The 12,550-nt window shown below is 41.1% G+C and overlaps 1 protein-coding gene across 1 annotated transcript in view; it reads right to left on the reverse strand.

Moving 5' to 3' along the window:
- Positions 1–12,550, reverse strand: part of TACC1 (transforming acidic coiled-coil containing protein 1) — an 89,245-nt gene that overhangs the window by 24,006 nt on the left and 52,689 nt on the right. Inside the window, 9 exon segments of the mRNA XM_027600330.2 lie at positions 1,424–1,631; positions 3,683–3,743; positions 7,320–7,501; positions 7,503–7,681; positions 7,684–7,756; positions 7,758–7,817; positions 7,819–8,147; positions 8,150–8,258; positions 8,260–8,423. Of these exon segments, the coding sequence (XP_027456131.2) occupies positions 1,424–1,631; positions 3,683–3,743; positions 7,320–7,501; positions 7,503–7,681; positions 7,684–7,756; positions 7,758–7,817; positions 7,819–8,147; positions 8,150–8,258; positions 8,260–8,423 (1,365 nt within the window).

Consider the following 12,550-nt stretch of genomic DNA (forward strand, 5'->3'; position numbering starts at 1 on the left):
ATAGGAGTTGTAAGAAGAAATGCAGTGGGAACATAGTGTGGAAGCCAAGTCACACTTTTGACAGAAACCTGAAAGAACGACAGAATTTTTATAGAAGATGGCAAAGAAAGGCATTTTATTTTATTTTTATTATTTTTTAAAGATATTTATTTATTTATTTGACGGAGAGAGACACAGGGAGAGACGGAACACAAGCAGGGGGAATGGGAGAGGGAGAAGCAGGCTTCCCGCTGAGCAGGGAGCCCAATGAGGGGCTCGATCCCAGGACCCTGGGATTATGACCTGAGCGAAGGCAGACGCTTAACGACTGAGCCACCCAGGCGCCCCAAGAAAGGCATTTTAAATGTAAGAAATAATGTAGGTACAAGAATACTCAGGATCATCCCTGGGATGATGTCAGAGCAGAAAGCGGCCTGGGAAGAAACGTGGAATAGTGCCTGGCACTTTTACTCTACAGATGGGAGATGGAGATGTGGCCAGTGGGCAGAGGCTGAGGGGAGAACTCTTGCAAAGTCTGGACTTCCACCTGCTTCCCTGGTTTGATGACATGTTTGTGATTTTTAATATTCTGAGTATAAAAGTCCTCAGATCAACTTACACTGCTGAAAATCTGAGTTTTTAATAATGTTTACAGTAGTGAGGAACATGGTTTCTAACCATCTGACAAGTCAAGTTTAAGGCCACAGATATAACTTGGGACCTGGACAAGGGCCTCAGCTCTAGAGTTCAACAGTGAGAAGCTTCAGCATTGGTTAGTCTAGTTAGTTCTTATTAGAACATTAAGGATTTTTCAGGATATTGGTCAATTTCAATCTACCACAACGGTGAGCAGGAAAACGTATAATATTCTACTCATGAAAGCAATCTCTTCCCACATGAGCACTGCGGTTAAAAGACCGTGAAACCAGATCGTTGAGGTTCGAATCCTAGTTCTACCATTTGCTAGTCAAGTGACCTTGGCTGACTCACTTAACTTCTATGTCTCACCTTCCTTCTCTGAAAAATGGGGGAAAAAAACAATACTGATCAAGGAGTAATCAGTTAATAGATGTAAAGCACTTAGAACTGTGCCTGCACATGGTAAGGCACTATCCGTGTTACTGTTATTTCTCTAAGTTGAACAACAATCACAACATGGCTATAGGCCACTATATTTTGAGATGTGGTCCCATACAATAAATTATTCAAAATTCAAGTAGTCTCATACGTCAGTGTCTCCTATGCATTCTGCCACGCTCATCCCTGTGTCGCTGGTACTTCAACAAGACACCCTCCTGTGCCTCTTTTCTAGGTAAAGAAGCAAAGCATAGATCTCTCCTCTAAGTGACCCAATTCTCTAATCTCTTTAAACTGCCTCCTGCATTAGGCTTTCAGGCATTTCTAGGCTTAAGTACATTAGAAAGATGAACATATACTTCCATACCTGCTTCTGAGGATGAAAACGCATGATTTATGGTAGACACAGGAACATTGGAACATTCAAAGTACTCCAGGTCTTCCTCTGGCTCACCTTTCACCTCGGCCCCAGATGATTTCTGACCAGATGAAGTGGACGCCAGTTTCTCCTCATCAGTAGCGTGGCCATCCCTATTAGAAATGTCTGAAATCTGGGCGATCACTGCTCCTTCATCCTGGGAAATGCAACAGATCAGATGCTACCGTTTAGGAGGACCAACAGTGGGGAAGGCGACATCTCAGACACCATTCCAGAGGGTGTCTGGTAACACTTAACCACAGATTTTGGTACCAGTCAAGGAAGCTGGGGTCTCTCAATCATGAATACTATGCTTTCTAGAACCTAAGTTCTGTTATTCACACAGACGTCTGAAAAATTAACCTTTTCTAGCCAAATTTATAAGCAAGAATTTTAAGTGGTCCACAGTGGTTCTCAAATATTTTGCTCGTATACTCCCTGAATTGTTTTGGAATATCAATGTACCCCTTTGTATTTTCAGGTGACATCCAAAAACTATTCAGCATAAATATAAAAAAAATATCTGGTATACTTTAAAAACTGGCCTTGCTTAATTCAATCTAGTTACTCTAGTGATATGATGATGCTCTGTCATCCATTTAAAATCAAACATGAACACACACTCTTTAATTTAAAAATTTTTAAGTCAGAAATTTGCATCATTGCTTTTCCCCTCTGAATTTGTATTTCCCTTCTACTTCCACCAAGAAATTATTCTTTAAATAAAGCATTTGTATACTTGAAAGTCTTTTAAAGTTCTCCCTATCATTTTTCTCAGTTAAAAAAGTTAAAATTAAAAAAAAATTTCTATGACTGTAAGTCTCTAAGTATTAAGTTTTTCTTCTGGAGAGTTATCAGCGTACATAACTAATGCACAATGTATCCTAAAATTATTACAACTTTTGATAAGTACTATCAAATTCAAAAGTTTTTACTAAAAACAAGTATCAATTACATTTTGTTGTACCAATTATTTAAAACTTTTGCAGTGTCATACGTGCTATTTTTCTGAATTAAAGGTAAATTTCTCATGGTTCTTGTTGCCTGCTTTAGCAGCATTTGAAAGTGGATACTTTACACATTTGTAATAGATGAAAAAAAAGTGAGAGGGCAAATTTTTTTTTTAATCTTCAGCCATATACCAAGTTGTTGGTCCAAACTGTGTAAAATAAGTTAAATTTAAAATGCATTTTATTAACCAATGAATGTATTTCTGTAATCAGTTATGCTGAAATAAAGTTTAAAAAAGGGTCTCAATCAAATAGGTCTGGATTTTTGTTTCTTTTATGTTTCCCAATTCATACAGTCCTGGACAAATATTTATTGCTAGAAGGAAACAAGGGTCCATATGAATTTTAATCCTGTTTTTCATTTTTATAATTATAAATCAATAAGAAGCCTTAGATATTTAAGCTTATTTATACAAATAGATTAAAGAGAAAAAAGTTTTGTTATGACTCTCGATTCTTGGAACCCCTTTCCAAGTTACGTACCTAAAAATTCTATCATCAAAAATTATTTTGGGGGGGCTCCTGGATGGCTCAGCCAGTTAAGCATCTGACTTTGGCTCAGGTCAAGGTCTCATGGTCCTGGGATAGAGCCCTGTTTCCGGGATTCCTGCTCAGCGGAGAGTCTATTTGTTCCTCTGTCCCTACCCTGACTCATGCTATCTCTCTCAAATACATAAAATCTTTAAACAAAATAATTTTACTGAGATATAACTGACATTTAACATCGTGTCGAAGATAATTTTTAATGATCTATCAGGTGGTAACTCAGGTTCTCCTACTTTGCTAAAAGCAACAAACTGGAAAACCATCTGACTTAAAAAAAATTATCCAGTTATTAGAATCAATCACTTTCTTAAACATGCATCAATACTTCAAATCTGCCCTTTGTCTGATGTCCCAGATGTTTCATACCCAGTAAAAATGCATCTTAGTAAGATTTAGAATGGGAGGAAACTTCACCCAATACAAGTGGGAAAAGGGTTAATGTGAGGGGGCTTCCCTGTTCTCAGGAGCCTTCTCAGGTCACTTTAGGAAATTAAGGGTCTGGAAATTGGTTTCCTCAAAGCCAGATACTCAGACACCTGTCAGAAACTCTTCATTAATCCCCCCTGGCTCCCCCATGCCCCCCAGGAGGATACAAACTCGTTTGGGGGTGCCCCTGGTCTAAAAGACATTCTGGTGATGGGCAGAGACTCACCTGAGAACAGCCATCCAAAGCAAGAGACTGTGTTTCATATTTCTTCACCTTACAGCCACTCCTGGAAAGGAAAAAACAAAAAACAAAAAACAAAAACAGGCCATTTTGGAATCACATTGACAGCTTCCAAGCTATGAGATGGAGCAGAGAAAGCAATGTGTGCAGAGAAAAAGCCAAAGCATACAGCACCACACACGTTCTACATCTACACACTAGAGAGGGGAACACCTTTCACATCTCTGAATCTTCTCCCAGGAGACAGGGCAAGCAGAACTAGAGCTCAGCTCATTCTCTGAAAAGACCTCCTCACGTGCTTCTGTGGGACGTTTAACACCAGTACCCTGACGCCTGCGGTTTCTGCTTACACACCACCAAGCCTTTCAGAAGTACCCTTAGCACCTAGAGACATTCAGTTCATCTGATCCTTACTCACTTGGCTGTGACAATTCATTAGAAAAATTACCACACTGGACCAGATTCTTTAAAAAAGTTCTTTATTGCACTAAAACCACGTAAGTCTGGTATGACAGTTCCAGACCTGTGTGCTAACAGAGAAGAACTATGGTCAACTGAAGTACAAAAATAAAAATATTTGTGTAAATGAATACCATTTCTAATAAGCAGTAAGATGGAAAACGAATGTCATGTTATTTGTGCAAAGACTGGAACTGGCACATAATTTATGACCTGAAGACTAGTTCAGATTCCGTTCAGTTTTAATGAACTTAAAATTCCCAGTAAAAAAGCACTCCGCCAAAATAAATAAATTTACAACTTTTTCTTCTTCTTCTGGGGGGTAGGGGGAAGGGAGGAGCATATAAAGTTACCAGAATGTGCATGATCACTATCTAGTTTCTGGATTTTTCTTTTACTAATGGTCTTACTAAATGCCACCCCCTGCTACCAAACCACCAAACTAGGGAGTTGCCTCCAAAATGTATCCCGTTTCAAGCCAGCAACCTTATCCTATCAAAAAAAGTCAATTATTTCCAACAACAGCAGAGCCGTCCCTCAGACCACTGTCGGGATGATCTCGGGGCCAAGCCAGCGCTCATTATCAAAGTGCCACATGAGGCGTGCCAAGCCAGGGAGCGCAAGCTCTTGCACCTAAGGTGGAAGGCTGATCTCCACTCCTTTTAGGTACAAATTGCAAGGCTAAGCTGACTCATGAAGTGGCAAATGAAATGCAAAAAATCATCAGAAGGTCAAACTCAGAAACAAGCCAACATGCTATGGAGAGATGGTCTGGGGATGGTCTGGGGAGAGGAACTGCCAACGGTCCCAGGGACAAACAGAAACAGCAGAAGTACTTACAACAGAAAACAGAGAAATTTCACTTGTTCAGTAGTCCTGATGCACCAACAAAATTAGAGACAGAAAAGAGACAGACAGATGGAGAAAAAAATCATGTAAAGCCTGGAATATTTATCTGTAGTCTGGCAGATGTAAAGGCTGAAAAATTCTTTCTATGAGGTGGGATACAAATAAAAATGTCATATTCATGAATGTTATCATTGGTGAGCAAATGATTATCAGGAATCTCTCTCTAACAGAGTAAGAGCAGTAGAAACACTCAGAAATGCCTCATATTCAATTTATAGATGAAAAGTGAACTTCCAAATATTTGTCAATATATAAAACCAACATTTCACTACTGAGAACATTTACTCACGTCTCGTCATCCAGATTAAAGGCAATGTGTGAATACAATAGTTCACAATGGATCAGATTATAACTACTGTATGTGTGTATCACTAAGAAGCTTACTGTGATTTTACATAATTTATCTTATTTGAACCATAAAATACCAATCATAGATGGTACAATGTCTCCACTTTACAGAAGAATCTGAGATGCCAATTGCATGCATCTTTTAAAAAGCCCCACAAGTAACCTGCTAACAGAACTTCTAACTTTCCACTCGATCCTACTTCACAGGTACAACTCCAGCCCTTCCTACCGATGAAGGGATTTTCTAAACAAAACCCCAGAGTTACACAAGAGGTGGAGCACCCTCTCTTACAGAAAGAACAAGGAGATAAGAGTTTTTGATTGCATAAGAGTTAGAAAAAAAAAATCTGTAAGGTATATTAAATCAAGAAGTTCACTCACCAAGAACAGAATAGGAGGAAAATGCCACGGGGTGAGAGTGGCAGGACCTGAGAGGGTACTTCTTGCTACTGCAAATTAGGTGTAGGATAAACTCCCCTCCCTTTGGTCCAGATTTACTCTGATCTAACATGAATGCACTGGCTACACGGCTTCAACATGCAACTGTAGGGAGGCCCCCGATGACTCCTTAACAACCTTGCTAGCCAGAAGCACCCCGTATTTCAGACATCCCACATTATGAAGGCACCAAGGCAATGACGGGGCCAACACATACCCGAAGCACTGACTAGAGAGAGGTAACCAGCCTCAGTCACAGAAGAGCACTCTGAGGATGCCCAGTCAATATTTTCCAGGAACCATTTAACTGCTCATATATAATCAAAGAACAGATCAAGAACTACTTCTGACATTTCATTCACCTTGGACATTCTGGGGTTGCCGAGGAACTGATTTCTCATGGCTCAAGCTTCTTGGTCCTGATGCTTTCTGCTCTGTAAATTTTTCTAGTATAATGCATCATGCCATCTAGCATGCTCCGTTAGGTCACAGTACTGCGGACCATTACTTCCCTGACTCATCTATGGTGACAGCTAGAAATAATTGTACTTCTCATCCTCCCTTTTCACATTTCATCCTCCATGTCATTGGTCCTTCTCTATTATCTCATTTTTAGTAAAATGTCACAGGGTCACAAAGGGATATACTGTCATCAACCCAAGTTCTGAGAATAGGTAACCCTGTAACAAATTTAAACTGAAACTTTACATGGAAGCCAGCTTGATCACTCTGAGAACTCCAAGGACCTTCCAAAGGTGGTTACGGAGGTCCCAGAAAGCAGGGGAGGAGGAGGAGGGAGACAACACACAACAAAAGACTAATTCAGTCAGATTTACATGAACGTTTTAAATGTTCTTAATTCTCACTGACATTTACTGCCTTACTGATGGAGCCAGAAGCTAAACAGGGAGACACAAGAATTCTTACCAACTTTTAGCGGTAGGTTTGTTTCCAACAAAAATCACAGCTTCCCGTTTTAAGTGAAAGACTTCTAGAAGACCTTCTGGGGACCATTCTGCACATGTTACCGATACTAGACAGGTAATCTGGAGGCTTGGAATTTTTGTTTTATCCACAGAGAATCTGAAGGTGGTGGCTAGCACTGACACTTGAATCCTGCTGATAAAGTTAATTCCTGACAGCCCAGATAGGATTTCTGAAAACCATCAAATCTCTACCTATCGTGCGCTATTCTTTTTTTTTTTTTTTTTTTTTTAATAGGAGAAAAGTACCCAAACTGTAGAGCTTGAATATTCAGAAACAAGGCAGATGCCTGAAAAGGAAGCCTCTGGTGTTTCTGACCCTACACCAGAGTTAAGCAAAATACTGAAGACTGCTACACAAAGCTATGAGCTGTGTGTCTGCCCTGCGGCACCTCATAGGTAACTGTCAGTTGGACAAAACCAGAGCAGTCGGCTGCCAAACTCAGAGTACACAGAACACAACACCCACGCCCGTCGTCACTCACGTTATTAAACGCGACTTTGCCTTCTTGGGTGACTCTAAGATTTCAGTTAATATGATTACCGCGGGAGAACAAAAGTCACTGCTTGCTAACGTTGTAGTTGGTTTAAAGGGATCCATGGATGCGTCTAAGTGGTAGGAGCCCTTAGAGGAGAGAGGGGGGGAGTTCTGCAGAGTGGAGTGGGCCGCCAAAGGGATTGAAGTTGTGGTGATCCCACTGGCTGGGATCCAGCTTAGCAGATGCCTGGGAGGGAGGAGCACCATGTGCAGTGGGGTCTGTAGGCTGGTCCGCGCCTTTGGCGCCCACCAGCTTACTAATACTATCTTTCTGTACCTTGGGAGGCAGTTTGCTACCCAGTTTCCTGCAACCTTCGTTGGAAGGCCTTTCCTGGACTCTATATTTTCCACATCTTCTGTGAAATCAAACTCTAGTTTCAGAGGATGAGTGCCTTGATTCCTCCAGCAGCTCAACTCCTGAGTCGTTGGTGTCACTGCCTGGGAGGGCCCGGCATTTCCTTCATATCAGGGGGAGATTTCTGGATCCTGGCACCTCCTAGCAAAGCATTTGTGTTCCCATCTGTCTCATCGGGACAGAACTGATAGGCTGCCTGGGGGAGAGGCGTGCCCTCCAGGGCAGTATCAGTTTCTAAGAATTCGCCGATTGTCTTCTTCCTCAGAGAGACGGGTTTAGGTTTTCTTAGCTTGCTTCTGCTGGGAACAGGCTCTGGACAGGAGCTGCCAGCCTTTAGGTCAGCTTCTGTGGAAGCCTCCAGTGCAACCCCCATGGTGTCTTCTGTCATTGCCTTGTCCGGAATGGCTTCTGGTATGCTGGAGGCAAAGCCTCACCCGAGACCACAGTCACACAACCATAAGCGGCCTTTGTTCCTAGAGCTGCTGGGATATCCGTGGGATTCTTGGTTTCTATTGAAAATGGCCTCACTACTTGAAATTTTGCTACTCTCATGTTCAGGTTCTTCTTTGAGATCCTTGGCCGCATAAGAATCAACAGCCTGCTGTGCTACCTCATTTTCTGAGGTTCTAGAACAAGTCTCAGATGAACATTTTTCAACCACTTCTGCTACCAGCTGTTCATCAGCTTCTTGTGATTCTAAAACAAAACACAAAAGCCATCTATTAAAGACTTATCTTTTTGGCATGGGTAAATAATCTCTACTAGCCGAATCCACAGAGACAAGCACCAAGTTCCTCCCTCCTTGCTTTTATTAAGCATCTCTAAGATTCAGCAAGGCCGGCAGAGCAGCCTGAAAGGGGACAGCCGGTGCTACCTCTAAAATCAATTTTCCTAGCCCAAACTGTATGCGTGTTTTATCCCAGTTATATAAACAATAATTATACCAAATAGAGCTATTGAAGGAAAAAGCTAAATAGATTCGAGAGACTGTTCCATAGGCTAAAATAACTGGACTGGAAAGAACATTAAAATGATGCCAGCTAAGTAGAGGGGGTCAGATCTGGCCCCTGACAGCTTCAGGGTCTGAACGTTAGGCAGGAAGCAGATTTTCATCTTTGGATGGGCAAAAACAAGTATTCCCTCTTTCCCCAGAATATTGTTTAAATTACTGAACTGTGTTTAAATTATTGAACTGTTCAAAATTAAATGAAAAACCCACCATGGCCTACCCACCATGCTTCTCTGTAGACTTAAAAAACTAAAAGAATCAGGGGTGGGTTGGGCAGCTCAGTCAGTTGGGCGTCTGCCTTTGGCTCGGGTCATGATCCCAGAGTCCTGGGATCAAGCCCCGCATCAGGCTCCCTGCTCAGTGGGGAGTCTGCTTCTTCTCCCTCTCCCTCTTTCCCCGCTCATGCTCTCTCTCTCAAATAAATAAAAATGTGTGTGTGGTTTAAAAAAAAAAAAAAACAAAAAAACCTTGAAATTAAAAAAAACTAATTTGAAAAATCAGATACAGAAATGGCTTTAAAAAACAAATAGTCCTGGGCAACCTAGCTGGCTTAGTCGATAGAGCATGGCATGTGACTCTTGATTCCAGGTTTGTGAGTTCAAGCCCCACACTGGGCAGAGAGCTTACTCAAAACAGAAAAATCAACTGGATTTAATAAAACTTAAAAAAAAATACTGATGTCATTTAAAACAATAATAACAAATAATCCTTATTTACTAAGACACAAATCATACAATAATAAAGTTATTGTTTTCTTTCGAAGCTCTGTCACTAAGCTGGCCAGGTAGTCTCTCAAAGCACTTGTGAAAAATAAAGATCCTTTCTAACTTGGGTTTTATTAGAAGAAATGCTGCAATTAGGAAGGTGTAACATGAGGGTATTTCTTTCAAGCACAAACTAAGATGATGCTTTCCTAACTTTGATACCTGAAATAACAATAGAATAGTAGTAGCAAAAACCAAATAAGCTGGTATGATCATGGTATCTCATGATTTTAAGGGGAACTCCAAGATGACCCTCTAATCCTACTTCCTAACCCTAATCCTAATACAGGATCAAAAAAAACAGCACCACGGGAAGAGTTTTTTAAAGCACTCAGATCTATTTTCACCTGACTCCTTTATGACTAGAATTAGGTAGGCAGTGGCTTACAAACTGTTCTGCACAGATGCTTCAGATATTCTGGACCAATGTCCAACGTCAGTTTTTGTTTTCAAATATCCATTTAACTATTATTAATACTGTACTTTTAAGAAGCTCTTAACATGGTATCTGGGATTTGCTTTAACATACTTCAAAAGAATTTCTTTTTTTTTTTTTAAAGATTTTATTTATTTGACAGAGAGAGACACAGCCGAGAGAGGGAACACAAGCAGGGGGAGTGGGTGAGGGAGACACAAGCTTCCCGCAGAGCAGGGAGCCCGACGCGGGGCTTGATCCCAGACCCTGGGATCATGACCTGAGCCAAAGGCATACGCTTAAAGACTGAGCCACCCAGGCGCCCCCAAAAGAATTTCTTTTTAAAAACAGAAAGTAAACGGGTGCCTGGGTGGCTCAGTCAGTGCCCGACTCTTGATTTTGGCTCAGGCCATGATCTCAGGGTTGTGAGATGGAGCCCCATGTCGGGCTCTGCGCTGGGCGTGGAGACTGCTAGGATTTTCTCTCTGCCTCTCCCTCTGCCCCTAGGGAGCTTCAGGATGAGGGCTGGTCGCCAGAAAGGCCAAGCCAGGATGATGGGGTTGGAACTGTCAGCCCCACCCCACCCTCAACCCTTAGGGAGAAGAGAAGCAGGAAGCGAAGTCTAATCACCAACAGCCAACAATTTAATCAAACATGCCCACATAATAAAACCCACATAAAAACACCTGAACAACAGGGTCTGGGGAGCTTACAGGTTGATGACCTCCTCAAAGTGCTGGAAAGGTGGGGCACCAGAGAGGAGAGGGCATGGACTCTCTGCACCTTCACCTCACTTTGTCTTTTGCACCCTGAGTTCTGTATCATCTAAGCAAATTGCCAAACCTGAAGAGGGGGGCTGTGGGAACCCCCAAATTTAAGCCAGTTGGTGGGAAGTACTGAAATTGTATTTGCAACTGGCATCTGAATGAAGTGAGGGAGGGAGGTGCACAGTCTTGTGGGAATGAGCACTTGATTTGTGGGGCCTGTGGAAACTATGGATAGTTAGTGTCAGAAGTCACCGAACTACTGATGCCAAGTTGGTGTTAGAATCTGAGAACATACAAGACAAGAAATTTGTCTTGAAACTGAATATTCAAAGGCACCTGTGAGTTTTTAAAATGATGCTGTTAAACACTGCAATATTATATTTTCCCCCCAAAAAGACTGAAACTCGTGAGGAACCACTTCACATACTTTTTCTAAAATTTACACCTGCAAAATTAAGAAATTAGCCAAATTGTGAGATACTCTCAGTAACTCAACTTTGAAACACAAATTTCCTTCTGCTCCTCTTTCAGGCCTCCAGGACAGTTGAGCTAAAGTATATTTTCAGGTACTAAGTGTTTCGAATCCTCATTGGTCACTACTGACTTGTACAAATCAAGGTTTTCTCAATAACATATAACAAACGCAACTGAAATATGCTGATTTATACCAATTTAGTTATTTTGTATTTTTCAATTGCATAAATCCCATTGTTTTAAAAACTGGTGTTTTGAACCTTTACAACTATAATATATATCACTTCCCACGATCTATCCAGTCTTTTAATAAATAGCTTTATTTGTATTATCCAAGTGATACACATAATAAGATGATCTCATTCCAGTGTAAGTGGCATAACTGAGTACAGAGCAAATGCAATATGGAGAAGAACTGCAAGGGGATCAAAATTCTGGTGGCTTCGGCAAGGGTAATGAACAGAAGAAAAATATAGAATATTTGAGAAAGAAAATGAGGTAAAATTGATAAGGCTCCGTCTTTGGCTGGCCTGGCCATAGGACTGAAGTTGATGGAGGTATTAAAGATGATTCGTAAGTTTTTAACTTATGGAAAGACAAGATGTATTACCATCCAGTGGCATTCAGGAAATACTAGCAAAGGAGTTTGTGGGCTGTCGGAGTGGGGCCAGGAGTTTGGCTTGGAGATGCTGAGAGCTGTTTGGGCCTTTGAAGTAGAGATGTTGAGTAGGCAGTAAGCTCAGAGAGCTGGGATGCAAATAATACTTGACATAACTGAAGCCATGGAGGTAGATGTGCTTCCCTTAAAAGTCACATGGAATACTACATAATTATAAGTTATTTCCATTTTACACTTTCATTGTTGAGGCCTCAGCATATTTTAAATCTGAATTTTAATTTTTTAAAATTTATTTTTCTTTTTAAGATTTTTATTTATTTGAAAGAGAGAGAGGGAGAGACAGAGCATGGGAGGGGGAAGGCAGAGGGAGAAGCAGGCTCCCAGCTGAGCAGGGAGCTGATGAGCGGCTCAGTCCCAGGACCCTGGAACCATGACCTGAGCCGAAGGCAGATGCTTAACTGACTGAGCCACCCAGGTGCCTCAAATCTGAATTTTTTTATAGTTGGTATCTTTTTAAAAAAAAACAAACAAACCAAAGCGTATCTAAAAGTGATTAATCCAATTTAAAATAAAACTTCAAGAAAAAAAACCCAAGCTCATAGATAGAGCAGGCTGGTGGTTGCCAGAGGTGGAAGGTGAGTAAAATGGGTCAAAGGTACAAACTTCCAGGTATAAAATATGTAAGTCATGGGTTGTAATGTATGGGGTGGTAACTACAGTTAATAACATCGTACTGCATATTTGAAAGTTGCTAAGAGAGATCTTAGAAGTTCTC

The sequence above is a fragment of the Zalophus californianus genome, chromosome 2 (assembly GCF_009762305.2).
Source record: "Zalophus californianus isolate mZalCal1 chromosome 2, mZalCal1.pri.v2, whole genome shotgun sequence".
Classification (NCBI taxonomy): domain Eukaryota; kingdom Metazoa; phylum Chordata; class Mammalia; order Carnivora; family Otariidae; genus Zalophus; species Zalophus californianus.